Source organism: Zonotrichia leucophrys, chromosome 1 (assembly GCF_028769735.1).
Source record: "Zonotrichia leucophrys gambelii isolate GWCS_2022_RI chromosome 1, RI_Zleu_2.0, whole genome shotgun sequence".
NCBI classification, from domain to species: Eukaryota; Metazoa; Chordata; class Aves; order Passeriformes; family Passerellidae; genus Zonotrichia; species Zonotrichia leucophrys.
Window position 1 is genome coordinate 82,581,505 of NC_088169.1, and position 27,502 is coordinate 82,609,006.

Genomic DNA, 27,502 nt, shown 5'->3' on the forward strand with positions numbered 1-27,502 from the left:
TTTAAAAGGCTTTTATTGAAGAGCCATCAGCAAACAGATCATGCAGAATTTGAACAATACACAGAATGGAGGGGAGGGAAGAACCCACACAAGGCACTGCCCCAATTATTTGTCACTTCATAAGATGTAGCCAGCACAAGTGTCCCATTTGCTCTTCAAGAGAATAGCTTCAAAAGCTTCCTGATTTTAAAAAGCAAAGTATTTGTGAGGGATACACACACATACATACTCATTTTTCTTTGGTAACCACCAGCACAGACAGTGACATATCTCAGAATTAGGACTCATAGCAAAAGAAGTAGTAAAATCTTGATGCAGATTCTGCATGCTCAGCCAGTTAGCAGAGTGAGTCTGGGCCCAGCCCTGACCATTCAGTACAGCACAGAATACAAAAATCCACTGGTTAATAAGCTGCTGGAAAACTAGGTAGGAAAAAAAGTTGTATATTTATTTCTTTTCCAACACTGATTCCAAAGGGTAAGGGCTGAGTAAGGGTTTAGTTTCCTTACAAACAGCACAGCCACTTTCCCCAGGCCTTCCCTACATCTCCACCAAACATCACAGTCAGATGTGATTTCTGTTCCCTCATTATCTCCACCAGCAGAGGATGTCTGAAATTCAATCACACTGGAGGCAGCAAGAGTTTCAACACCAACAGCACTCCCATGTAATCCACTGCTGGATACACCAGCAGTTGGAACAATCACTCAAGTGCAGCGAGGAGAAGAGCAACAAGCCTAGAACAGGAACCCACTACTGTGCAGTAAAGCACAGCATTTGAGAAGAGCAGAAGAGGAAAGCAAACCAGAGCAGGCAGCTCAATCCATGCACTTTGACTGGAGTTTATCATCTGAGCATGCTCTCCATCCATCTGCTGCCTGCCTCTCCCATGGACATGAGCCATGGTGGCCACTGTGCTGCAGGCGAGGAGGGAAATGCTCCAATGACCGTATCACAAGGCCTGGCCCTACTCCCAGCAAAGCCAAGAGAGGGGCAATGGCCACAGATGTTGCAGTAGCACTTCAGAGGCTGTGCCTGGCCTTTTCAATCCACTCCTTCATGAGGCAGATCTCCATGGCTCGAGCTTGCTGCACAGACTTGGGGTCCAAAGGGTGGCGGCTGCGCAGGTCCAGGTGATGGGCTCCATCCGGGATCACAACTGCCACGAGGGAATCGGTGATGTTCTGGGTCACCCCACCTGCAGACCATGGATCCAGGCCACCATTGCTGTAAGGAAAGACTATTTCATTAGGGGACATGTGCACAGCAGTCAGCAGCAAGGCTGCAGCTCACATCACCATTTCTACTAGTTTTGCACATGCAGTGACAGAGTTCAGCCCTGTCTTAATGTCTTGTGCCCACCCCTCTGCTAAGAAACAACTTTTTGACAGCGGTATGCACCTACCGGCAGCTTAAGCAAGGCAACACTTCTTATTAATTATCTGCTTATTCAGATAATAACCTATAAAACCTCTGAAGAGAAATATGCTGCCACCTGTAATTGTCATTAAAGTCTCAGGTTTCCCTCTACCAAAACATGCCCAAACTAAAGCACTTCACTTTCCTTCTTCACAATCTGCCATAAACAAATTACTCACTGGACCATTTAGAGCTGAATTTTAGGAAGTTCTACCTTTTGCTGTTTCAGCTGAGTGCCAACCTGGTTTTGCAAAGAAATGTTTGCATGGTTTGTTAGTGTGCTGACTTTATTAACAACCCTATGAAAATGAAGATTTTATCCCTTAAAAAACTGTCTAAACTGACTCTTCCTCTGTAAAAGGACAACTTAATAGCATTTACTCCCCCTCCTCCCTCATCCTCGATCAATTTTAACAATTCCTTACACTATAGATACGGCTCCAAAGAATAGTCGATGGAGCAGGCCAATGGCTCAGCTGGGAGAGAGCTTTCCATCTCTCATTCCTAGCTTTGGACTTGACCCAATAACCCCAACTACATCTCATTTTCCTTTACTGCAGTGACCTTCCCACACATGTCCCATCTTTCTGCACAAAGAAAGCAACATCCATATACTTGTAGAACTACACAAACCTAGATCTGTTTCTCACTTTAAACACGGGGCCTGCCCACAAAAGGAAATGTCAGAGATGGGCTGAGGTATGAGAGGGCAAATTTCTAGAAGAAGCTAAGACATTAAAACATCCTTGACACAGAGATATGCAGCTAGAAAAATACCACAATGGTAGCACCAGAAAATAACAGTAAAATAATTTTTTAAAGCTTTTTTAGAAAATAATAGAAGTAAAAACCTGGAGTCTAAACTAATATTTTACTTGTTTCACCACTGCAAAAAAACCAAAACAACCAAGTATCTTGAGTCTCTGTAGTTCTTTACTTTCAGTGATTCTAAATATGACTTAGGACAAGAGAAACATTTTGTATCTGCAAAACAAAAAGCATTGAGAGCTGCCCAAAAAGCCAAAAGCATTGGATTTAAAAGGTCACCTGAATCAGCAGAGCACCTTGGCAACAGGGGAATGAGTTGCTGAGAGACCCATGATGCACATGAACTTGGATCTTTTGGTCCCAGTCATGTGGAAGCTAAGCATGCCACAGGCTTTTCTGTGAGCTTCTGGCTGCATCCTCTGCAGCTCCTTCCAAAGGATGGCACCAGAGGCACTGACGCAGTTTGGGAAGTGAAACTTGAAGGGAGGGGGGATGGAGGGCTCACCACAAAATCATAAATCTCTACAGTTTTTGCAGATTAAGATCATTCCAACTGGAATAAATTATTTATGTGTTTAAACTAAGCAAGCATTTAAGTACTCAGTTGCCCATCTCACAGGGCAGGAATTTCCCAGTATAAACCAAAGAAGAGAAAGAATAAGTCAGACATTTCTTTGTAGCAGTGGCCAGGCAAGCAGGACTTCAGAAAAAACTAGTGCAAAAATCAGCCTGCTAGTCCTGCTTTCAATTCATATACTTCCTTGATAGCATCCATAGGGTTCTGCCTATCCCACAGCACACAGTTCCCTTTCCTATTTTCTCTTCAGTCTCCTCAGCCCTCCTGTCCTGCCCAGAAGTTTTACACAAAACATTTTGCTACAAACACAATTGTAGCAGCACTGTCTGTACATCCTTTTTTAACATGACCACCCTCCACAACTGTCATGTTTCCTGTTAACTTTTTTCTCTAACCTTTTCTCTTCAGCAACACATTGTCCTGTCTTCTCTTCTCTGCCTCCATTCCCTTCTTTAGTGCTAACAATTCTTCCTTCTGCACAGAGAACCAGAATCTCTTAACACAGAGCCTTCTCCTTCTGCCTCTCCCGTGCCAGTGCAGGACTGGATATGTGGGTGCCCTGGCTCAGAAGCCTACAACTTAGGTGTGATTCACTGAGATTGAAAACCCCCATTTTTAGACTGTGCAGACCGAATTTCATACTGTCTGATATAACCTGGGCTGATTCTGACTACCACAGTACACTGATGATGAGACACCACAACTGCTACAAGCTCTCTGCCACCACAGGTATGAATAGTGTTAAAATGTCACTTCCCACCACTGTGCAACACTTCCACAAGAAGTACACAGCATGCTCCCATAAGAAGAGAGGAAATTGCTGGAAGAGAAAGGGGAAACAGTGTTCTGAAACCCCCCATTTCCTCAGGCTAGCGTTAATAAAGGCGTACTGCCTAGAACAGGCAAGTACCACCTGCCCACAGCCTAAGTAACCACTTGCACACCACATTACTCCAGGAAGGTACCAGAATGGCAATGGAATTCCCTGCACTAATCCCACACAGTGCAAACAACAGTGTGACTGTGCAGAGTGATGTACTGCTCATAGAGGGAGAGGCAGCAGCACCAGTTTGAGCATCCTGGCCAAATCCCACTGTGTCTGGATAAATCCACCCTACAGTGGTTCTCTTTAGATGGAGTACTTTTCCCTTCCTGCTCTACACTATTGTGCAAGTTGCCTGTCACTTGAAACACAGTTCTTTTCAGCCCACAGGGAGCCACATCCCCTGGTAAACACTGGGATGTTTTTTGTAAAGCACTCAGCAGTGTTTGAGGATAAAAGGCTCTTATATAAAATGTACAGTGTTGACAATGTATTTGTTTGAAGAGAAACATCCCAGCTTGAGATCCAAAAGCTTTGTGTGTACAGCACTACTTTAACATTCATTTGGTTGCTTTCAGACTTTTCTCATTTCCAGCTCCTTCAGCTGGCATAAATTCTTAAACACTTATTTAGATTTGTTTGTTTGTCTATCGCTTACAAAGCAGATTTCTACTGTACAGAGCTGTGCAGCCTTGGAAATAAGCAACACTCTGCAGAAACTAAGTGAAACCAACAAATTTTTTTTATTAAAAAGTTTTCCAAAAAAGGGTGGGATTTCTCCCTCCAGAGTAGATATCCTGCTGGGACAGAAACAGCAAGAGGCAAACAAGAGGAAAGCAAAAGGCCTTTGCAGCCAAACAGACCGACACTAACAGCAGTGATCCAGAAAATAATCCCAATTCAAGTGAGAACTTTCCACTTTTAAAATGCATACTTATCTACCACATCCAAAAGACTAAATCTGAGCTTGGTTTGTAGAAGTGGCAAGGTGTTTTATGAAAAGGCCTTGCAAAATTTTAACCAGAACACAGAGGACTACATATCCAGGAGCTTCCCACAGTGGGCAATGGGTACAGCAATTCAGGACTACTGAGGTCTCAAATGGGTTTGTGGAACACCTCCCACCCACATAAGATGGATAGACAATACTCACCTGAATCACCTCACAGCATAAGTACAACCACATGAACCTCCCTTTAAAGACAGCAGAGTTTAATCTTAAAAGTCAGGGAAGTGAAGGCTGAATAGACAGCAAGCAGCATGGACTAGTTTTTTGTGCTAGACTGAAACATTTCTTTCACTTTTTGTCCACAAATAAATGTTTCAGACAAGCTTTTGTTGTATTACCAGTATTCCTTACAAAAACAGAAACATCTCTGTATCTGGATCTTACGCAAGTTTGTTGAAACTTGACTAAATGCCACTAAAAGAAAAAGCTGTTGGCAGTAATAGAAAAACTCCCAAAGTTACTTCCCTCTCCTTTCTGTATGAAAGGGAAAAAGGAATGCAATGCCAGCCCCTTCACAAGGCTATCGCTCAGAGCAGTAATTTTGGCGACCAAGGTTCTGTGTTATAGTTAGAACTCATTTAGACTTTCCTTTTGTGTGTAAAGCAACAGAGCTTTGGGTTCATAAAAGTAGGAATTCACCAGCATGGGAAACCTGGAATTTGGCCACAAGGTAAGAAGGAATCCACATGGAAAGAAGATGTTTGGCAGAATCCCAGCTCAGATACTTCTTTTAGAGTCACACAGGCAGTAACGGAACAGTTGGCTTCTTTGGCCACTGCAGACTGACCATTTTACTCTCAATAGCAACACAAAGCATGCCCATCATTTATTCAGCTGCAGTGCTGGAGACAGATCCCTTTGCTACCATGCCTTTGCTATTTGGAGCAGATTCTCTACACTGGAAACACAAATTGGTGGAAGACACTACACCATCAGTTGAAACAAGGCCTACCTGAAGATGATGTTGCTGTGTGAACTGATGTTTTTTCCTCCATACATAGAAAGAATCCAAGAGAGGCGAGGCATCACTCCCCACATCCTGTAACACTCTTCTGAAAGTGCATCAAAGTCCCACTTCTGAGGCTCAAACATGTCATGGACACCATCTGTGCACAAGGGCATCACCATCTCAGTGCAAGTCTGAAAGAAAGGGCAGGTCAATAGAGTATATTCTCAGGAGAATATCCAATAGCTGTTACTACACTATTTAAAAAGGCAGGCTCAAACAGCATTTGATCAGTAATTACAACCTAACTACTACAGAATCATTTAGGTTGGAAGAGACCTTGTAAGACTGAGTTCAACCATAAACCAAAACGTGCCAAGTCCACCTCTAAACCATGTACCTAAGTGCATAGTATCTTTTAAAAAACTCCAGGATGGTGACTCCACCATTTCCCTATGTAGCCTGTTTCAGTGCTTGACATTTTTCCTAATATTCAGTCTACATCTCCCCTGGTACAGGTTGAGTCCATTTCTTCTCTTTCTATTGCTTGTTACTTAAGAGACAGAAACCCACCTCCCTACAATCTCCTTTCACAAAGTTGTAGAGAACATTAAGGTCTTTCTTCAGCATCCTCCTTTTCTCCAGGCTAAACACCTCAGCTCCCTCAGCTGTTCCTCACCAGACTTGTGCTCCAGACCCTTCCCCAGCTCCATTTCCCTTCTCTGGACACGCTCCAGCCCCTCAATGTCCTTCTTGCAGTGAGGGCACAGAACTGGACACAGGATTGGAGCTGAGGCCTCACCAGTGCCCAGTACAGGGGACAATCCCTGCCCTGCTCCTGCTGCCACACCAGTGCTGATCCAGGCCAGGGTGCCATCGGCCTTCTTGGCCATCTGGGCACTGCTGGCTCAGGTTCAGCTGCTGTCACCAGTGCCCCCGGGCCTTTTACCCTGGGCAGCTTTCCATTCACTTTGCCCTCAGCCCCTAGCCCTGCCTGGGGTTGTTGTGACCCAAGTGCAGGACTGACCACTTGGCCTTGTTAGACCTTGTACAACTGACTGCCCTACACAACTTACAACTGTCTGCTGTACATCATTTTCCAGTCAGTGAACAGCTGAAACTTGGCAAGTAGCTAGATAATGAAGATACAATCTAAACCTCCTGGGAAACCTGCTTCTCTTTTCTGCCTTGCCTTCCCCACTACAATCACACTTGGTTTGTGACTAGGTTTGTTATCAGTACACATCAATACTTCTGGCACAATATATTGACAGCTAAATGGCAATTCTCATCAGCTCTAGATTAAAAAACCAGCATTGACTTGCAATTTATAAGGATTAGTGAGCATACCTGGTAGTACCAACCCATTTCACCCAGACTCTTCGTTGCAGTCTGTGACACATCTAAGCATGAGGTCTCTCCTGTATAATTGTAATATAAATTTACTGCCTGGAAAACATTCTGCAGCAACAATTTGTCAGAGAGACTGGGATCCTTCAAGAACTTGCAGACTTCCTGCAATGAAGAAATAAGAAGTCATCTCAATCTATAGTAATTCAATATTAATACATGACACCTGGTAGGATATTCGTTTATTCTCCACAATCAGACCACTTCCAGAAAGTGTCTATGAAGTTATATACCCTGATTATCACAAAATGCAGTATCATATATGTGTCGTGCATGCTACTATGAGGAACCTGAAACTTTATATTTCCTGACTAAATTTTTTTTTTCAAAACCCAACAGTTCCACCTTAATGTTTCATTCATCAAATTTTTCAATCCATTTTCCATACTTTAAAATTGATTATATTTAATAAATAGTATTTAGTACCTCTGTAATTAAAGACTGCACATACAGATACCTAACAGAGAAGCTCCAGATATCAACTGGGGTTCCCCCTGCAGTTTGATGCAGGTAGATCACAGAGAGAGAACAGATTAAGCAACATATATATATATATATATCTCCAGCTATTCAAACATTGGAAAAGACCTCCAAGATCATCAAGTCCACATTTCCCTCCCCCTTTCTTGCCCTCAGAGTCCTAATAGAGCTACTGTTTCAGAAAATAAAGTATCTTAACAACTTATATAAATCAGATTTCATACATTAGTATTGTCCAATGGGTAGTGGCCTTTTCTGGGTTAGGTTTATAAGCAGAAATAATTTGCAAGGTGTTTATTCTGCTCTTTGAGACAGTCACATAGGACAGATTCATTTCCCTCCCTCCTCCGTCAGGCAGCTCTACACAAGGGAAAGATTTTATTTTATAATTAACTACTGCCTAAAATACTTGTATCTTACCTACCTCACATAGTAACCCAGAGTCCTGCAGGGAAATTCAGGCAGAGTTTTAAAATAATAAGAACACTCCAAGGATAAAGAGAACTGCACAAACTAAGGCTTGCAAGTGTAAAAAGAGGTTCTGCTTTGAGAAGGGACCCTCCAAGGAGTGTATTTGTGGAGATCCACATTTTCTCTCACTGGTTTTCCCACATCAAAAAGGACATAGGCTCAAAACTTGTTTGTTGTAAGCTCTGTCAGCTGATTCTGACATAAGAAACTCTAATAGCATGTGCTTTTTGTGCAGCATTTCTGCTACTCAAGAACAGCTCTGCAGGACAGCTGAGGTTTCTCAGTCATCCCTGACACTTTTTTTTCTCCTGGGCTGTTGCAATAACTTGTTATACCTACAAGGGGCAGTTAGGCAACAAACCAAGATATGCACAGGATATTATCTTGGTTATCTTTTCTCAGCACATTGCTTCTATGGAGCCAAGAAAACAAAGGAAAAGGTGCAAGTTAGGAGGGGAGGAGAGAATTAATTGAACCAAATAGTCAATTTTACAAGATATTGATTCTAAATTACCTGTATAGGCCAAGCTGGCAGAGGCTGCAAGAAGTCAGCTTTATAGGGATAATCCACCATAGCCAAGTTTACCCATGTCTCACTCAGCCAATTTTTCAATACAGCAGCATCCTGAGGAGTTTTTAAGGGGCTGCACAAATGAAATGCGTTGGAAAGCCACTGCAAACCTGCATCTTTAATAAAAATAAATGAATAAAACAATATTTAGTGTATTGTACTATTAACACATACATCAGTTGTGCTGCTACTAAAAAAACATTTTCACTTAGCCTAACAAATTTAGTGAAACTATTCCACACACATACAAGCACAGCAGATCAAATTTTAGTCAAAAACCCAAAACATACAAAGGTGAAAGTCATAACACACTCCTGATCTTTACTATTCTTTGAAAAAGCACTGGTGAGGTCTTACCTGTTGAGGAAAGGTGGTTTATAGCATTCCAGGAGTTCCGGATGCTCTCTGAGCAGCCCTTGCCACTCTTTTTGAAATCATTGGTCACTATGCTGAAAAATGTGCCACATGGAACCAGATCACCAAACTGCCATATGGGGGCAGAGGCTGCCAGAGCTCTGCAAAGGGACATAAAAAGATCCTGAACCCCTGCAAAAAGGACTTCCATACCCTCCCAACAGCCACTATCTAGGCAGCATTTATAATTCAGCTTGGACGCTGGGCTCTAGATGAACCAACCATAATGCTGCAAAATTACTCCACAGGTCTGTATGCAAAAGGCTGCTGGAGGACGTAAGTCCTGGACACTGGTACAACAATATCAGCAAACAAAAGGTAGGAATTCAGACTTGATTACTTTACTGCTTTTTATTCTCACCTATCAATTAGGTCTTTCTCACTAGGCACTGTGTGAACTCAAATGAAGAGAGGCCCAGTCCATGAAAATATACACTCCAGGTTGTTTCCAAGAGGGTAACTAGGGTATTGAAGAGATTAAAGGCCTGCCTAAAGTCTGGAGATCCTAAAAAGTTAGGTACCAAGTCAGCATTCATATGTTGTTTTCACAAATATGACAAAATATACCATCCAGTACCTGCTGATCAACAGTTGCCTTTGTCAGGCAAACAGCACCTCTTCCCAAATTCAAAGTAACCTGAATCCTTCTCCCAGTACTGAAAAATTCACGCCAGCTTGAATTATGGTACTTCTCCCAGAGCAGTAACATTTATAGCACAGAAGTAAGAAATGCCTGCTGTGTTTAAGCAGGAGAAGCACACTCACCCAACCACCACATGGGGATACTTCATCCTAAACCAGGCTGCAAGCATTCCTCCATAAGACCCTCCAATAGCTATGACTGGACTGTGCTTGGCTCCTGCAATGGTTGTCTTTAAGTACTCAACAAGTACTGCAAAGTCTGCCAGAGCTTGTTCTGATGTCAGGTAATTGAGATGCTTGGAATCCTGAGAGAAAGAAGACAGGTTATGGACAGCACAAGTGATTTCCAGCAACAGCCTTTCTATTCCCCACAGCAGCTACAGCTAAAATCAGGTGTACAGCTAAAATCACAAAATCTAAATCTGTGCCTGAGAACAAATGCAATATTCTTTGCAGGTGTCACTTGAAGCACTAAAAAGAACCTTCTAGTTTGGTTTTATTTTTTTACCCTAGAATTGATAGCTACAAAAGAGTTATATATCACTCAAGTTAACACTCAATGCCCCGGCAATAATTAAAATATGCAGAATTATGTTTGTAGGAAATACATTTATTAGGAAGACAAAAGATGACACTTACACTGAAAGATTCATTCCCAAAGGGCAAAGATTCTCCATAATATCTATGTTCAGCAAATACCAACATGGCATTAAGTTCTTCAGCCACATCCCACATAAAACCCTGGTTGAAGGAAAACAGACACAGAAAATAATTGATTCAACTTGTTTAAAAGTCTCTAGTTTCAATCTAGTGTATTCCAATTCTTTGATTAGAAAGCTATCACTATCAAAATGCCACTAGAAAGACAGAGTGTAATTTGGTTTTAAGATATCATTGAAGTAAGGAAACACACAAAACAGCTATCAACCCAGGGAAGCTGATATATACAAAGACAGTATGTATAGTTCAATGCTGCAAAATATTAAATATCCTTGTTTTGTGACTACACATAGGAAATTTAACAGAACTCCTATGGCACAAGCTTAACACACAGGAAATAAAACAGGCTACAGGAGAAAACCATGCATTTGACCTAGGACTACATTACAGAAAACACAAAATTTGTTTGGCAATAACAGTAATCTGGAGCACTGCAATACAGTTATTTTCAACTAATAAAAAAGTACAACTTGTCGTTACTTGTTGATAAGAGTTTGTTACCACCAGCTATGAGAAGAAGCAGACAGAGATCATCAGCTGGCAGCACAAAGCCTGCAAGCAGTCCTTGGTGGCTTTGAGCTCAGCACATGCCACCTCCTATCATGTTACTGGACTTGGTATTGAAATGGCTGAAAAATACCCACACACTCCATTCTGCATTTGTATCAGTCAGGACAGTAAAAACTTCCACAGGTACTGTAGAGAACAAGAATTATCTGGCTCTGACTTCCACTTGCCTTCATATTTTTCTTAATAGAGAAACAAAAATCCAAACATGAAAACCTTCAATTTTACTTGGGGAACTCTAAAGTACTAGGATAAGTTTCATTTGGTCCAAAATTATGAACTGTTAGCTCAGGGCAACTACAGTGTTTTCTCTAGAAATTTTCTTCACTGCCCCAGGAATTTAAGAGAAGTGTATCCCTTTATTTGTTTGGGCTTCAAATAGGACCCTGAAGCCCCTTAAACTTTTTCTGTGCTTTTGTTCAGCTCCTCTTCCTCCTATAACAATGACAGCAGTCATTACAAACTTATCCTTCAATGACCTTGTGTGACTGTCTTCTTGCTCCCCCTCCCTTTTTCAGGATGCCATGGCTGGCAGGCAGGACTGCAATGCCACTGTTTGCCACCTACCGTGTTGTTGCAGAACCACTCAATGTCTCCTTCATTGCCTGTATAAAACAGAATTGGTCCATTGTCCTTCTTCCAGTGCTGATCTGCTACCAGGTACCTCTGCTGGAATGTACCATTTTCATCAAATCCAAAGTGATCAATCTGTAGGAACAAGCGTCAGCAACACGGTCAGAAAGCTAGAACTGATCCTGAAGCCCACTGGGAGTGCTGACAGTTACTTAACAGGTTAAAAAAATATGTCATTAAATTAATTTATATTTCTAATTCATGAAATTATTTCTGCTTTGGGAAAAAAAATAGTCAAATTACAGGTGTTTATACTGACGGAAGAATGCTATCTTCAGGCATTAAGAAAAAAAATCCATGCCCACTTTATAGCATCCTACTTAACAGATATTCTAAATATATTTAGGAAGTTGGACAAATCTGCTGAGAGGTCACAAAGTACCTCATGCAATAAAACTGTATGAACAAGTAAAAAGTCATCACAGGATGTTCTGAGTCTCATGAAAACCTTACTAGCATCGTTACTAAGAAAAACCCAGCAAACTAAACAAAAAAGAACTCCAAAACTAAAACCAACAAAAATCCCACCTCTTCTTTCTGTCCTCTTTCTGGCATAAGAATTAAATTTAAACAGATTCTTGTTAGAAAATGGGTTTTTACTGTTTACCACTGCTCTACAAATATTGCCAGCCTATATACATCATAGCCCTTAACCCAAACCCCACAGTGTTAGATTTATTCTCTCATTAGAAATTCAATTCCTAAGGTCATTTTTTCCCAGTTTTTACTCAGAGTGCTTTGTATTCACTATCCACCTCGACCCCTCCCCTAGAATTCATCTGCTCTGGAAAGCTGTGCTTTTACAAGTAAATTGCTTTTGCAAGTAACTCCCTGCATAGGTATAATCTTATTCTGGAATACCCATACTGGCTTTTACTATGAAATATTAAAAAAAAAAAAAAATCAAACCAAACCACAGAGTTACTCCAGAAGACCTATTGTACTTAATTACCATGTATTCACAGTTCTTCACTATTTTTATTCATCAGCTGCAGGTGACCTGTAGCTTCCCAATTTTGACTTTTATCAGTGCATCAATCCACCTTTTCCTGTCATAGTTCCTGCTGGTGGTAACAGCCTGACATCTGCTGGCTTGAGGATCTCTGCTCACCCATCCATCTCCTTCACACCCAAACTCTGCCACACCTCCCAGCTGCTACAGAAAACAAACTTCCACATTCCCTGTTTTGGGGACATCTGCAAGTTAAAGTTGAAGAGCAGCAGATGGCACCCAAACCCAAGCACTTGCTGATATCACAGTGACATACCTGCTAGGTGGATTCCTTTGGGCAGCTCAGAAAAGCCTAATGCTTGAGGGCAGGATGCAGCTACTCCACATCAGGTACTTATCTTTGCTTTGGGTCAAAGAGAGCACAGGAACTTATTTATTATTATTTCAGATGCACAGTCTGCTGCAAAATGTCTTCTCTGAACTCCCTGAGGGGTTACTCACTCTTGGACTCGAGTGGGAGGGTGTGTGTGCTGCAGCTCACTGCTGCAACAGCAGGAGCACATGGAGGTCTGGGCATGGTGTGGACAGACAGGTGACAGTCTTTGCCTTCAGTAAGTAACTTCAGTGACTGCTTCCAGGCCCAAATAAAGCTATTTTATGTACTCTCACAATCTCCCTCTAGGATGCCATTTGCTCCTTACTCTTAAGTACATGGTAATACCATATCATGTCATGTTTCAGTGCTCTTTCACCGAGCTTCAGTACTGACAGCACACACTGGCCTTGTTTCACACTGACAACTCACCTGCACAGCTATTCATTTTAGTTTCACCTATTAAGAGTGATTAAATGCAGAAAGGCAGAACAAGGTCAGCAACTGAAAAAGTCTCTGGTCATAAGACCTTGGGACAATTAAAGAGAACAATCAGTTAACACACATCTAAAAAAGTCACTGTATAGTTTGATAAACTCCAACACTGTTACAAAGTACAACTAACACATCTTTTGTCCCGTCTTTGTTTGTAAATGGGAGAAATTATTTTTCTATTTAAAATTTCTTGTTAGGCTGCTTGCCAGAGATAGGAAAAACAGGCCCATGTGTCCTGCTTGCCTTTTATGGAATCATCTAAAATTAAATATTTAGATCTAGAACTTGATTCTGCATCCTTCCTGCCTGAAGCCAGAGTGCCAGCTAAAGGACTACACCCCAAAAAGTATTCAACTTTCCTAACTACAAAAATATATACCAGTGCAGGCAACCTAACATGCAACAGACAAAAAAGAGCGCAGAGGGAAAACCAAAGCAAACACCAAAAAAAACCCCAAGCAAACAAAAAAAAAAAACCAAACCAAAACAAACAAACAAAAAAAAAACAGAGAAAATTTTTTATACCAGGCTGAGCTTATCCAATGGGGTATTATGCAGAACAGACTCTAAAGCCCATATTACTGTTCCTATTTCAAAGAGCTAGAAAATTAAGAGAGTAATACTCCAATATGCACATCTTTTCCCAAATTATGGCTAGTTTTCTTTAGAGATGTGATTTACTGGAGTTTTCCTCTGATGCGCCAAAACAAACCACAAAATCACAATGCTCCAGTGAGTCTGTCTCCAAAACCAAGAGGGAGAAAAACGAATTTAAGTTCTCTTTTGGTGGTTTTAGTAACCACACTGAGCAGAGAGTCACGATCCTCTGTCTTGACTCTGACACGCTGTACACTCCCTCACTGCCATCAGCCATGTTATTCTTTGCTATTCCTCACCCAGTCTGTAGAAATTTGATTCTCCCACAACAGCTAGATTGCCTCTGTTCATCACACTCACAGCACATCCAACTGTGGACACATTTATGATCCCAGGCAGAACACACACAAATCCAGACTTCTCCAGAAGAAAAAAAAAATCACAAGTAGCCATTACTTTGCTGAAGAGCAGAAACTCTTTCAATGCTAGATGATGGGGCTTCATACCTTGTACTAGCTTGTCTTTGCAAGGGTAAGACATACAACATAAGTTTAAAAAAAGTCCAAACCATAACAAAACCTAATGTTTGTAAGGCAGTCAGAAACAAAAGTGTCACAAATGCTGGTTATTGCCCAGAAATTTAAAGAAATTCTAAATCCAGAACATCAAAACACAGTGTAGTGGTATCCCAAGGAGTATCTTCTCACAAGAGTAAAAACTATGTTAAAATTTTTCCAGCCAGAGGGAAGAAGCCCAATAATCAATGTAAAATTGAATATTTTACATTGATACACAGGTGGAAGGTTTGGACACACAGGAAAGCTGCACTTGAGGAACAGCAGATGGAGCTGTTGTGTAGCCCAAGTGTGCAGCAGGAGCGTGCAGGGCTGGGCACAGGAGCTGCTGGGCCTCAAACAACTGTTGTATCTCACCACTCTTTATGGAACAGGCATGCAAACAGGTAATAAACCCCAGCAACTGTGTGATGCCTACTGTAGTACTCAAATTAACCACGTATTTTTATAGCTTTTTTTCCTTAAGCAGATGTCATTAAAAAATTGAACCAGAAAGGTTTTTTCTGCACTCTAACACAAATGAAGTAAGATAAAAGCAATTACTTTTACAACCAGACCACAACAGCAAAAAGGAAAAAAATACCTGTTCAGAACACACTTAAAATACCTTAACTGCTGGTTAAAACAATGGCTATGGTATTCCAGCAGATATGTGATTTTTCCAATTAAAATTTTCATAATTACAACCATGTCCAGGATGTCAGCAGTAAGTACAAGGTCTTGAGCAATCCTAAACAATTTTTAAATTGGCCCTGCTTTGTGTGGGAGGTTTGAAGAGATGATGGCTCAGTTCACTTCTAAAACTAAACAATTCTAGAATTAATGCAAACCAGTTACTCAGCCTAAAATTCTAAGCTTCTGTAAACAGGATTATGTGGCACGTTTGATAAAAAACACCACAATCATCATCAGTGATGCAACAGAAATGTTTTACAGATGAAACTATCATCTACTGACACAAGAACAGTCATTCTGATACTAATAAGAGGAAGGATAAAACTAGAAAAAGCAGCACTGAAACTCATAAGTTATGAATAAGTTTTTAAGAGAAATTCTTGTCAGCTGAGGCAGGCAGGATGGGAGAGTGAACACTTAAATTTCAGTCCCACATACAAAAACCTTTGTGAACACTGCTCAATTAAGAAAGCCTCGTATTTTCCTGCACACCTTTGAGTGCAAAGACTCACAAAGCATTTGGGGAAAATAAAAGCAAACCTACAGCAGATGGCTTGTGAGGCAAGGCAGCTCTGATGGAAGACTGTGGGTGCTACCCAAGGCAGGGCTGCTGGGAACTGCACTCCCTGAGCTGAGGACAAACAGTGGGCAGCACAAGGCATTGAGCCCATGAGGATGATGAGAGCACCTGACTGAAGGCTCAAGTCAGCAGCTTTAATCCTTGAGCTCAGAGAAACTTTCTACAGAGAAGTGCAGCTGACCAGCCCAGGGTGAGGCACCCTCCCCAGACTGGTTTACTGAACAAACTCACACTGGGAGGACTGGCCAAACTCCACCTTGGTGCCCTCTGTTTGAACTACACAGCACCTTTCTGTATCTTTATCTTATAAGTGCACATGTACCATGTGCTTTTGTTAACCTCTCAAAGATTACTTATCTCAAGGTGGTTTTTGCAAAGTGCTTTTCTGCTATTTTCAAAGTCCATTTAAAATAAAACAAGCTACTCTGCCACACATCTCCCCTGGGGAGGAGACAAAAAAAGGCTCACCAGATGTTAGTTATTGTACAGATGTTAGTCTGCTTAATGTGCTTCTGGAAGTACTCAGGAACTCAGGCAATGAGTAGAGTACAAAGACAAAACAGGACATGTGGGCTAAAACCCACTTCCTTCTCAGCAGCACCTTAAGGTCACCAGTGACTACAGAGACAGGGCAGCAAAGCCAAGCCTCTACTAAAAAAGACAATAATTCACAGGGCAGTTTTTAACCAAAGGAATCTAATACCATTTGAGGTGGTAAATCAGCACCTGATGGCTTTATGCTTTTGGGTTTCTGGCAAGATTGTGAGCATTTGAAAGCCTTTCTGTGATGCCTTGAATTTCAATCCTCTATGCGATAGCTTTGTTTCCCCAAACTGGATATTCCATGTGAAATCAAGCCAGTTGTTTTACTGGTGAGAAGCCAGGGGATTTTAAGCTGTGCCTTACTCTCCACATGTACATGGAGCTGTTTTGAGGGCTCATCCTGTCTGAATTATTTCCTGAGGACAGGAAGATACAGGATAGCCTGAGGATATCCTCCTGTGTGAACAGCAGTGTAGACCTTAGCCTCCCTGGGATTTCACTGATGTGTTTCTATTCCTGCTTTTACTCCTGATGGGCTGTGGGGGACTCCAGTTCAGTCAGCTGGCCCTATTAGTTTTGTTTCCTCTTACAACCTTTGTTTCCTCTACTCAAATTTGAAGCTCATGAGGGCAGGGACTTTCTTGTCATGTCTAAACAAAAAGGAGGAAGGGGTGGGGGGCAGATTTTATTGAGCCTGCCAGGACTGAAGTTTCATCCCACCAGTACCTGCTAAGATTCTCTGTTTGTCCCTGCTCAGTGCAGGAAAGGGAGGGGGGAAAAGACAAGAAAATCAAGCTTAGTTTTGTTTCATATTTTTCATTTTAAATGCAAGGAATGAGGTGATTCCTTGCTTTCAAGGCTGATAGTTGTGCAAGGAACTGCAGAGATCGAAGACTTGCACCCCTCTGTTGAAATGCATAATCATTTGGTGTTCTGTGGAAGAGCAGGGAGATGTAAACTGCACCTTTTTGCATCAGGCTGTGTAACTCACTAACTGGAAAGTCTTCAATGTAAATAATAGCAGAAATTTAAGAGAGATAGGATCATAGGTTAGAATAACAGAACTGCTTAGGCTGGAACAACACCTTAAGACTGACCATTAACACAGCACTGAGAAGCCCAGCCCAAAACCACATCCCCAAGAACCACAACCACACACCTTTAGAACAGGTCCACAGATGGCAATTTCACCACTTCCCTGGACATCCTGCTGAAGGCCCTGACAAGCCTTTCAGTGAAGATTTCTACTATCCAATCTAAACCTCCCCTGTTCTAACTCGAGGCCATTTCTTCTCATTCTATTGCCTTTTACTTAAGAGACAGAAACTCACCTACCGATAATCTTCTTTCACAAAGTTGTAGAGAACATTAGGGTCTCTCCTCAGCCCCCTTTTCTCCAGGTTAAGCACCCCCAGGCTCCCTCAGCTGGTCCTCACCAGTTTTGTGCTCCAGACCCTTCCCCAGCTCCATTTCCCTTCTCTGGCCACTCTCCAGCCCCTCAATGTCCTTCTTGCAGTGAGGGGCCCAGAACTGGACACAGGATTGGAGGTGAGGCCTCACCAGTGCCCAGTACAGGGGACAATCCCTGCCCTGCTCCTGCTGCCACACCAGTGCTGATCCAGGCCAGGGTGCCATCGGCCTTCTTGGCACCTGGGCACTGCTGGCTCAGGTTCAGCTGCTGTCAGCCAGCACTGCCAGATCCTTTTACCTGGGCAGCTTTCCAGCCATTCTTCCCCCAGCCGGTAGCACTGCCTGGGGTTGCTGTGACCCAAGGGCAGGACTGAGCACTTGGCCTTGCTGAGCCTCATACAAGTGGCTTTGGACAATGGATTCAGCCTGTCCAGATCCCTCTGCTGGGCCTTCCTGCCCTCCTGAAACCAGCAGCTGGATTTAACCCAACTCACCACCACACTCTGGGCTTAGCTATTCTGCCAGTTTTCCACCCAGCAAAGAATATGCTCATCCAAGCCAGGACTGCCTCTGTCATTGTTATTTTCCACAAGATCCGTAATTCAGAGGTTTTGCTCACCAGATTTAATTTTAATTGTTAAACCATCACATTTATCAAACCATATGGATAACACCAGACATGCTTTTTGACTATTTATAGTTTTTAATTTCTATTCAACTATTGAAATAGTCTAGGGCAACTGTTACCAAGTTTTCCTTGACTATAATGAGCTTCCAGCCAACCATGCCCCCAGAGCAAAAGCAGGGTTAGGATCAAATCCTTGTAACAGAAAGAATCTCACTGTAACTGTGTCCTTGAGAATGAAGTGGCCTTTGATAATTCACACAGGTTAGTGATAAATCTGACAGTGCTACATTACAAATGGACTTGATGATCTTAAAGGTCTCTTCCAGCCTAAATGTGTTTATGATTCTACACTTCATGTATCTTTCTGAAGCTCCTCTTATGATGCAGAAATCACAGCACCTGCTCTTGTGATGTTTAAGGAAGTCTGATTTTTAGCATGGATTTATCTCTTCAGTGATTAAAAGACACGAACAAGGAAAACTTCAGACAGGAACTCTACCCCTGCCCTGAGTCACACAGTTTGGACAGGCACTGGAAAAGACCAAAGAAAATTTAAACAGCGACAGGATATGCTGTAGGAAAGTACCAGGGTACTCGGGTCAGCCCTTGTTAGAAACAAACAGTACATGATGAAAGGTTATTTTTATGTCGGAAGCCCAACCAGCTAATGAGAACACAAACAAATTGATTTCAACTTCCCCAAACCATTAATAGGTTTGTGCTGCAATTGAACCTCCAGATTCTGCTTACCCTGTAAAAAATGAAGTCCATAAACACATTTAGGCTTTAAAATCCTCCAGCAGACAGTGAAGGTGCTACTCTCTGTTAAAACTCCTCCATGTGGAAGGAGAAGTACCACAGGCACTCTCACCATTTTCTGTCCCAGACTTGAGAGCCACAAAGCTCCAGCACAGGGGGGAGAATGGGTGACCAAGGCAGGAATCTCTTCAAGCAGCTGTCACTCCTTAACCAGTCTCCATCCTCTGCCACCTGGTTCTTTTCAGAGCAATAAAGGGGCTTGTGCTGCTCAGACTCCACCAGCTACATAACTCTGCAACTAACCACTGTGGCAGTAAACACCCCAAATGTGATGCTTCCATTCAAGGCATTATTTTCCTGGTGACATTTTTCCACAGGACAAGGGATGGGGCAAGGCATGGGGAACAACCAGCTCAGAGCCCTACTTCACAAGGTGTGATTTCTCAAGGCTGAAAAAAGCACAAAGTTGCAATACACCAGCAAGAACAAAGTTACCCTTGTGCAAGGCCTCTCAAACCCCTAACAGGCAAAGGACACTAATATTTTCCATGTGCCTTCCAGATTGAATTACAAATCCATCACATTCAGAGGATTAACTTCAGAGGAGAGGAAAAAATTGGATGTGAAATGTCAATATATCACAGATTAAGCAGCATAAAAGCATTCCAGGTTTTTTAAAGAGTGACCTAAAGCTCTGTGTAGGACTAATTGTTTAAGCAAAATAATTTGCAAAGTTTCATCTTTTCTGATGAACATGGTTCTCATTTGAAAGACTTCCTCAATATTTCTTTTTTTTTTTTTTTGTGTAAAGACACAGGGAAAAAAGCATTTCAGATCCAAGATAATATTTTTATTTAGTCAAATATTTAAACCAGATCTACCTCTACCACAAAAAGGTCTAGAACTGTCTAATTTGCTAAACATTTTTAAAAGGTTTAATCCAGGTTACAACTGTTTTATTTCCCAGGTTTTCACAACTATAAACAAATTTGCTTTATCATTCTCCCAGGCGTAGTTCAACCGCTATTATTTGTATTATATTTTCTATTGCTAATCCTAGAAACGAGGATCCAAAGAAATAGAGATGAACAATGACAACAAACAGGAAAACTGTGCTGTCATCTATCCAGATAATCTTCTAATTAGGCAGAGCAGAGACTAAATGACAAGAGCTCAGTGCAGGGATGGCAATTTATCAGCATCAAAAGGCTAAGTGTTTTACACGTGCCACTGTGAATCATGCTTTCAGTAGCCACCAATTCTGATCAGCACTGAGGTGGAGGGAGAGAAAATTTCACAAAACAAAGCAGGAAAGCAGCAATTACTTCTGCAGCCCTGATGCAATAGCAAAAATACCATGTAGCAACTGCTGCTTGTCAAGCTTGCAACACCAAGGAACAACTTCTGCTTGAAGAGCTGCAAGATGTTGGTAGACAGGATGGCGGGGAAACCAGCAGCATTCAGGGAAATATCATCTGTGGCTCCCTGCACCACCGAGTGTGTCCATAGTGGTAATCAGAGGGAAAGGACATCACACACTATCATGGCTCCACGGTATCCCATGCAGGCAGGCTTTTCAGTGAGCCATCTGCAGGAAAGAGACACATCTCAAATTTCCCTCCACAAGCACCTTTTCCAGCTAATCTTCACATATCCACTTTGGCTTCAAGCCTGACACAAGGGTCAACTTGTACATAAGCTCTGTCTGTATCTTGGTGGCAGATGTGAATAATGGAAAAAGCTGTTACATCAATTTAAAGTTAGAAACAACGGCCCACAAGGATCAGAAGTTTTGTTCTTTGCTCACTGTGTGTGTTTAGAGAACAACAACCATGCACAGCACACCTGACAGCAGCACTATAACAGCACCAAATATCAGAACATACTACATGTGTGCTAGAGCTGAACAAAAGCACGAGACAAACTAGAAATTTAAAATAAAAAAAATACCCTGTTACACCACAGGCAAAGGGTATCTACTGACTGTGCTTAAAAGAAATGCAATCCCATTCTTCTTTGTATGTTTAATTCTCTGAATTGACATGCCTGGAAAACAAAGAAATTGACCATTTTGTGAATATTAGTAAGGTGGCCCAGTACAGCCTGGTTTACCCCACTAAATTTCTTATAAGCCTAACAGCTTTAGATATAAAATCCAAATATGACAGGATGTATGAAATAAATTAAGGTATTTGATTTTTGAAAGCTTAAAATCAAATAATCAAATTTGATTTCTGGTCTCTCATCAACTTGGCAAAAGGCTACAAATTACCTGCGTGATCTACAATTTCTTATGCTGATGGCTGGTTTTGATCAAAGTCAGATGAAGAAATAGATACAGAACTCATTAGCATAAAATTTCATTTTGAACTTCATTTTCCTCCATATCTCCCCACAAAAAAAAAAAAAAAATCAGCTCTAAGACTCTGCTTCAGCTTGTAGAATCTCATGGTACAAGCCAAATTTAATGGAGGTAACAGGAGTTCTCATGCACATCTGGCTTGGGAACAGCTTGCTACTTCAGCCACAAGGCAGTTCTGCTTACTGTTTTGCTCTTTAGACTTTCTTTAATCAAGACAGTCTATCAGAAATCTGTCAGTGGCCTATTAGAGCTTTGAACGATTAAAGCTATTGAGATATGCTCATTTTCAGTGAGGCAGTAGTGATCATTGATGTTTTTTGAGTCACTAGTATTAACTGCTCACTTGAAGGAAGAGGCTGCAAGTTGTGAGGAAATTGTTTCCTGATTAATTTGAGAAGCTGATGTCTGCATTGTGACCCCACAGATAAGTAGTGCATAAAAATAAAATTTCACTGACAAGCTTTAACAAGTACTTCCCCGTTTTCCTGTTCACTGAGTAAGAGCTATTGTTCCTGGTTTATAGCTTACAGTTCCCATTTTAAATCATGCTATGAAATCACAGAGAAAGAGCTGCCAAGAACCCCTGTACTACTTGATGAGTAAAACACATATTCCAAGTAATTCACCTCAGAGACAAACATCAACATCACTTCTCTAAACACCGGCATAACTTTTAATTGGTACCAAGGGGCTCTGTAAAAAGCACTTTGCTTTTCCTTCACCAGAAGCCAAAAGTGCTATTGTATTATGGTGCCAGGCATGAAAAACAAACCCATCTTAACTATTCTCGACATCTGTTACTATTCTGAGTCACAATAATATGCTAAATAAGATGCTAACCACAATTAAAAATTATAGCCTCAACCCATCTCAGTGTCTTCCTAAGCAAGTTTTAGACCTGTGATTGAAAACTACTTCATTAGGTTTAAAAAAACATTTATATTCATTCTATTGTTCACATTTTTAATCAGGGTATTTTCTATACCTCAGAATTTCAGTCTGTAATAAAAAATAGGGTATTAAAGACCCCTAATAAAGCCAGAAAGGATCCAATTGCATTACTTTTTAAACTTCATCTCTTTGAAGCTTCAACATATATTCCTTTTATGTACGCACAATATGAAGTGTGAATGCATTTCAGAGCACAAAGACAATGTGAATTTATTACAAGATACTGACATAGGTGAAACCTAGGAAGTTATGAAATGTAATCAGAATCCTTCTTTTGGAAGGGGTGACACAACTGACATGTATTAGTTCAAAAGACAATCTGATTGAAGGACCAGGCTCAGGAAGCAGCTGAACAAAAATTAATTTGTACTTGTTACACTTGTTACAAAATTCACAGCGGTTCACAAACCAGGACTGAGGTGAAGGTTCCTCAGCACAGAGTCTCACATAGCCATCAATTATCAAACTGAGTGAAGAGACACCAGCTCCACTCTCCTAAGATGAGTTTATCACTGAGAAGCCTTCAAATATCAGCAATTTTAAGGCATCATGCTCTCAGCAGTGCTGCATATAAAGCACCACAAGTCGTCAGGCTGTGGTTTTTGTATCACTGGTATGTGTGCCAAAGATAGAGACACAAAGGTACAAGATAAGGCTCCCCAAAAGTCAGAACTGACTGACTCCAGACCCTCCTCAGTATGCTGTAATGTTATTTCTGCTTGGGTAAAGAGAACTAGATGCATCTTGGATACCTCACCAAGTCATTCCAATGAATTTGAACTGTGGCCACAGACCCAGCTGCTTACAAAGAAGCCATCCCAGCAGTGGTGATCCTGATACAGCTCTATACATTCTACACATCATTCTCTCTGTGAAGTTCCATTTTGGATGGATTAATTTAACACACAAATCACAAACAACTGTGTAGCAGGCAAACAAATTACCACAGACTTGCCTACAAAAGTCACATTAATACATCAGAAAAGCTATAAAGGAGATAATCATCCTCTAAACACACAAAATTTGTTAAAGATGTGGCTGATAGCAGAGTTTCTCCTTCAAGGACCATCTCCTCTTCCAGGTCTGCATGAGGTATCTTTTTACTGGAGCAAAAACTTTGTATTTCATTCATACATAGGAGGAGTAGAGGGCTGAAAGACATCAGTTACTTTTGAAGGGAGAGGAAAAGAAAAAAAAAATCACACCTCCAAGACAAAATAATAAAAGTTATTAAATGCATACACAGGTTAGCAAACAAGCTAAGATGCTAGTCACAGTGACACAGGCACTGCTTGACTGATTTCTCAATATTCTAGACTTTAGCCCCATCATCACAGATGTCTGACACTTTAAGTGGTAAACAGGAGGAAGTTTAATGCAATGAGCATTGAGCTTAACTCTGACCCTGTTATTTCCCCATTTTTATGAAAACAGACTTTAATGTCACTGATTCACAGTAAAAGTTGACACTAGACACTCAAACAATGTAACATGTCTATAGACTGTCAGGCCTGGAAGTTCCAATAAATTATTCACAGTTATCAAGAAGTAACTTTTTAGGCAACAAATCGTGTAAGGAATCTATTTATACTTTAAAAGTTTTATTCTGTAGAAGTATTAAGTATTTGAAGACTCGATTTAAAGGTATGTTTAATATTAATAGGTATAAAAACATTTCCTTTGTGACAGCATAGTATTTTGCCATATTATGAAGTATTTCTTTTATATTGACTGCTTTTAGATAAATTATTTCAACTTGTGATGAAAATCACCAAAGAGAGAAACAAGAATCAAATCAGGAACCTTAGCTAAGAAGAAAGGCTTGGCAGGAAGATACACAAGCAGATAATTCATGTCATAAGAAATATAATGTAAGTAATTAAACTTCAACAATCCTGAGAGGTGGCAAAGTATCACCCCACCTTATCTACCATGTTAATCATAAACATAATTTTATGTTGCACTACTGAACAATAATGCAATTACAAACTGCCAGACAAGAGCACCGAGTGCATGCTTTATCAGGGCTGAATGCCACAAGTTCTACACACCGTGCTACTGACAGTGTGTCCTATGCTCTCCGTGTGATTGGACCTCTCGTGCTACCCCTGTATCTTTCAAGTGCCATGCAGCAGAATTCATATCTTTGATGAACAAACCTCCCACACTCTGTTCAACAATATTAGCAAGTCTTTGGACAAGGAAAGCAAGGATTTCCAGGCTGGTGAATGGGCTCCCTCCTTCCTGCAGCAGGCGCGCTCAGCCATGATTGTGCTTGAGGCATGAGAGGAAGAGACAGAAGGGTGAACAAGATGTGGCATCAATATTTACAATGGGTCGTTACTGTGACTGTTCCCTCCCATCTCTCAATACCCATCCATGTCCCAAAATTCACAGGTCTCAGCCACACACAGCTCTGCTGCTTTGCTGGCAGCTGGATGGCAGCTGGGCTGTCAGAGCCAGAGCTGAGGAAACAGCCAGGCGACAGCACGGCCCCGGGAGGAGGTGAGGACAGAAGTGTGACAAAGGGTGGCTGAGCCCACAGCACAGAATTAGTATCACTGATACTATGACAGCAATGTGCAACAACCAGCGTGCCACAACAATGAGGGTTAATTACAGCACTGCTGCAGGAGTGGTGTCCTGGCCAGCGCTGGCCACACACTGCCAAAGCTATCTGCACTATGCTCACAGTACAAATCCAGGGCTCTTAGAGGAGTTAATGCAGGACACAAACCTCAAATCATTATCCGAGTGAACATGAGGCAGATTCCATGCAGGGAGATCCCTGGAACAGGAGCATTCCCAAACCATTAACACTACCTGCAGAAGACTGTAATCTCAGTGGATGGATTTCTCAATAAAATCATTCCAAATCTACCTTTCACCTCAAATGACAGGGACCTTGATGCTAAAATTATTCCATAGCTATTTAGCATAATCTTACAAAGATTATCTGTTTTCTTTACATCTGTCCTCTCTGTGAGTGTAATCTTCCCATTTTGCTCACTCCACCATAACTTCACCTTGTACAAAGCTGAAACAGGAGATATCCAATCCACATATCATCCAAGATGCCCAGCCATAAGTTGCACCAAGAGACATTTAGATAAGATATTAAAAAAAAAAAATTACTGACATGGTTATCAAGCATTGGAACAGGCTTCCCAGAGAAGAGGTTGAATCAACAACCCTGGAGATTTTTAAGAGGTGTAGACATGGCACTTGCTTAGTGGTGCATTTAGCAGTACTGGGTTAATAATAGATTATCTGAAAGGTCTTCTCCAACCTAAATAATTCTATTCTATAATTCTATTCAACCTAAATTATTCTATCTTTATTATTCTATCCTAAATTAAACATCTCCTTTGCACCGCTCTCTGTGCAGACCAGGGCATGAAATTCAGACACATGCTCCAAGCCTGATTCTGAACAAACCAAGAGAGTCCTAGGACTAGGAAAACATCCACCTCCCTTACTGTGCCTCCCAGCAAAAAGAACCATTGCCTCCCCCAGGAAACCCAGGTACAGAACAGGGGACGTTGCAGACACTGCTCGACACACCCAAGGACCTGCTGACTGTTTTTATGAAAATCTATTAACAAGGAGGGTTTAAAGTCTGATTCAAGAAAACCACACCAACACTTAAAGACACTGCAGAGCCCTCTCTTCTATCCACATGCCATAGCTTTCACCAAGGAATTGCTGGAGGAGACAGGATGACAAAGTCCAAGTTAGCAACAGAAATCTGTTTCATGTTCTGTTTTTGCCTTTTTTTTCTAATGAAACTCGAGATAATTTTACTAAGGAGGTAACATAAAAGTGGATCTTTATTGAAGGTTTTCAGAGGCAGTTATGAAAAGATGTCCACAGAAGCCCAGCCCCACAGGGCTGAGTATATTTTTAGAGGTTTTAGGAAGTCAGAATAATTAATAAAAAGCACCAGTTAGGAGGACAAGCGGTGATGCAATTTCCCCCCAGGTCAAGCCCCTTCTCTGGAGTCCCTTTGGCAGTAGCTGTACTTTGTCCACGAAAAGTATCTCCATGAGCTGTTCTCAACCTTGGCTCCCTGAAAGAGCCAAGATAGGAGAGGGGCCTTGTGCCCCCTGGGGCTGGAGCTCTGGAATTTGTTTTGTCTAGGGAAAGGCCATGGAAAATAACTGGAAAAACCAGCCACTAATACAACAGGCTACAGAGGTACAGATACATGTGCGAAGAACACAGAGAATGTATAAAAGGGAAAAAAAAAAAAAAAAAAAGGTAAAAATGAAATGGGTATCACCATCCAGGGAAAAGCTATTTTCCTATTGTGCTCATCCAGGGAAAAGCTATTTCTCCCTGCCCATGGCTGGGGGGGAAGGTGGAATCAGACGGATCTTTAGGGTCCCTCCCAACCCAAACCACTCTGTGATTAAACAAACAAACAAAAATCCCCACGCTGCTCTGTCCGTAGGTACGATGTGTGTGCAGCCGCGGAGCGCAACCCCTCGCCGTGTGCGGCAGTACTTTAAATACCTGCGCTTAACCGGAACACTCACGGCTTGGAATATTTTACCGAGATAAGAGAACCGGCACTCAGCGCTATTTTACAAGCCTGAAGCGAACATTCGTGTCCCGCCCGCGGCCCGAGTGAGGCTGATGACAGAGGAAAGCGCCCCCGCTCCCGAAGGAATCTCCCTCCCCCCGCAGCCGGCTCCCACCTGCTGCCTCAGGTAGCGCGTCTGGTAGGGCCCGGAGGGCAGCGAGGCGCTCCGGCGGCGGCGGAGCAGCGGGGCAGGCAGGGCGCCGGCCGCGCCGAGGAGCGGCAGGAGCAGGAGGAGCCGCAGCATCGCCGCGGGCGGCAGGAGGAGGACCAGGAAGGGAAGAAGCGAGAGCGAGCTCGGTGCCGCCGCTTTATCAGGGCCCGGGTTCCCCGCCCGGGGCTGCCCCGCTGGGAGCAACGGGGCCCTGGGGGCGGGGCCAGGCTACACGTGGAGGGGCGGGCCCGCACCAGCGGCGCCTTCCCATTGGCTGCCGGTCGGCCGTTGGCCGGGGCGGCTTCCATAGGTGTTTCGGCCGCGCGGCTTGCCGCAGGGAGGTAGTGATTGGCTGCCCCGAAGCACATGACCCACCCCTCTCGTCGCTCCGCTCCTTGCGGGGGCGCGGCCGACAT

At 42.2% G+C, this 27,502-nt stretch overlaps 1 protein-coding gene across 1 annotated transcript; it reads right to left on the reverse strand.

Moving 5' to 3' along the window:
* On the reverse strand, positions 1-27,322 carry PRCP (prolylcarboxypeptidase). Its single transcript, XM_064719398.1, has 9 exons — positions 27,051-27,322; positions 11,385-11,525; positions 10,170-10,271; positions 9,654-9,835; positions 8,832-8,989; positions 8,418-8,590; positions 6,893-7,057; positions 5,549-5,736; positions 1-1,227 (listed from the first exon to the last, which is right to left on the reverse strand). Exons 1-9 carry the CDS (start codon positions 27,177-27,179, stop codon positions 1,023-1,025), a joined length of 1,443 nt encoding a protein of 480 aa, XP_064575468.1. The 5' UTR covers positions 27,180-27,322; the 3' UTR covers positions 1-1,022.
* Positions 27,323-27,502: the final 180 nt, after the last annotated feature.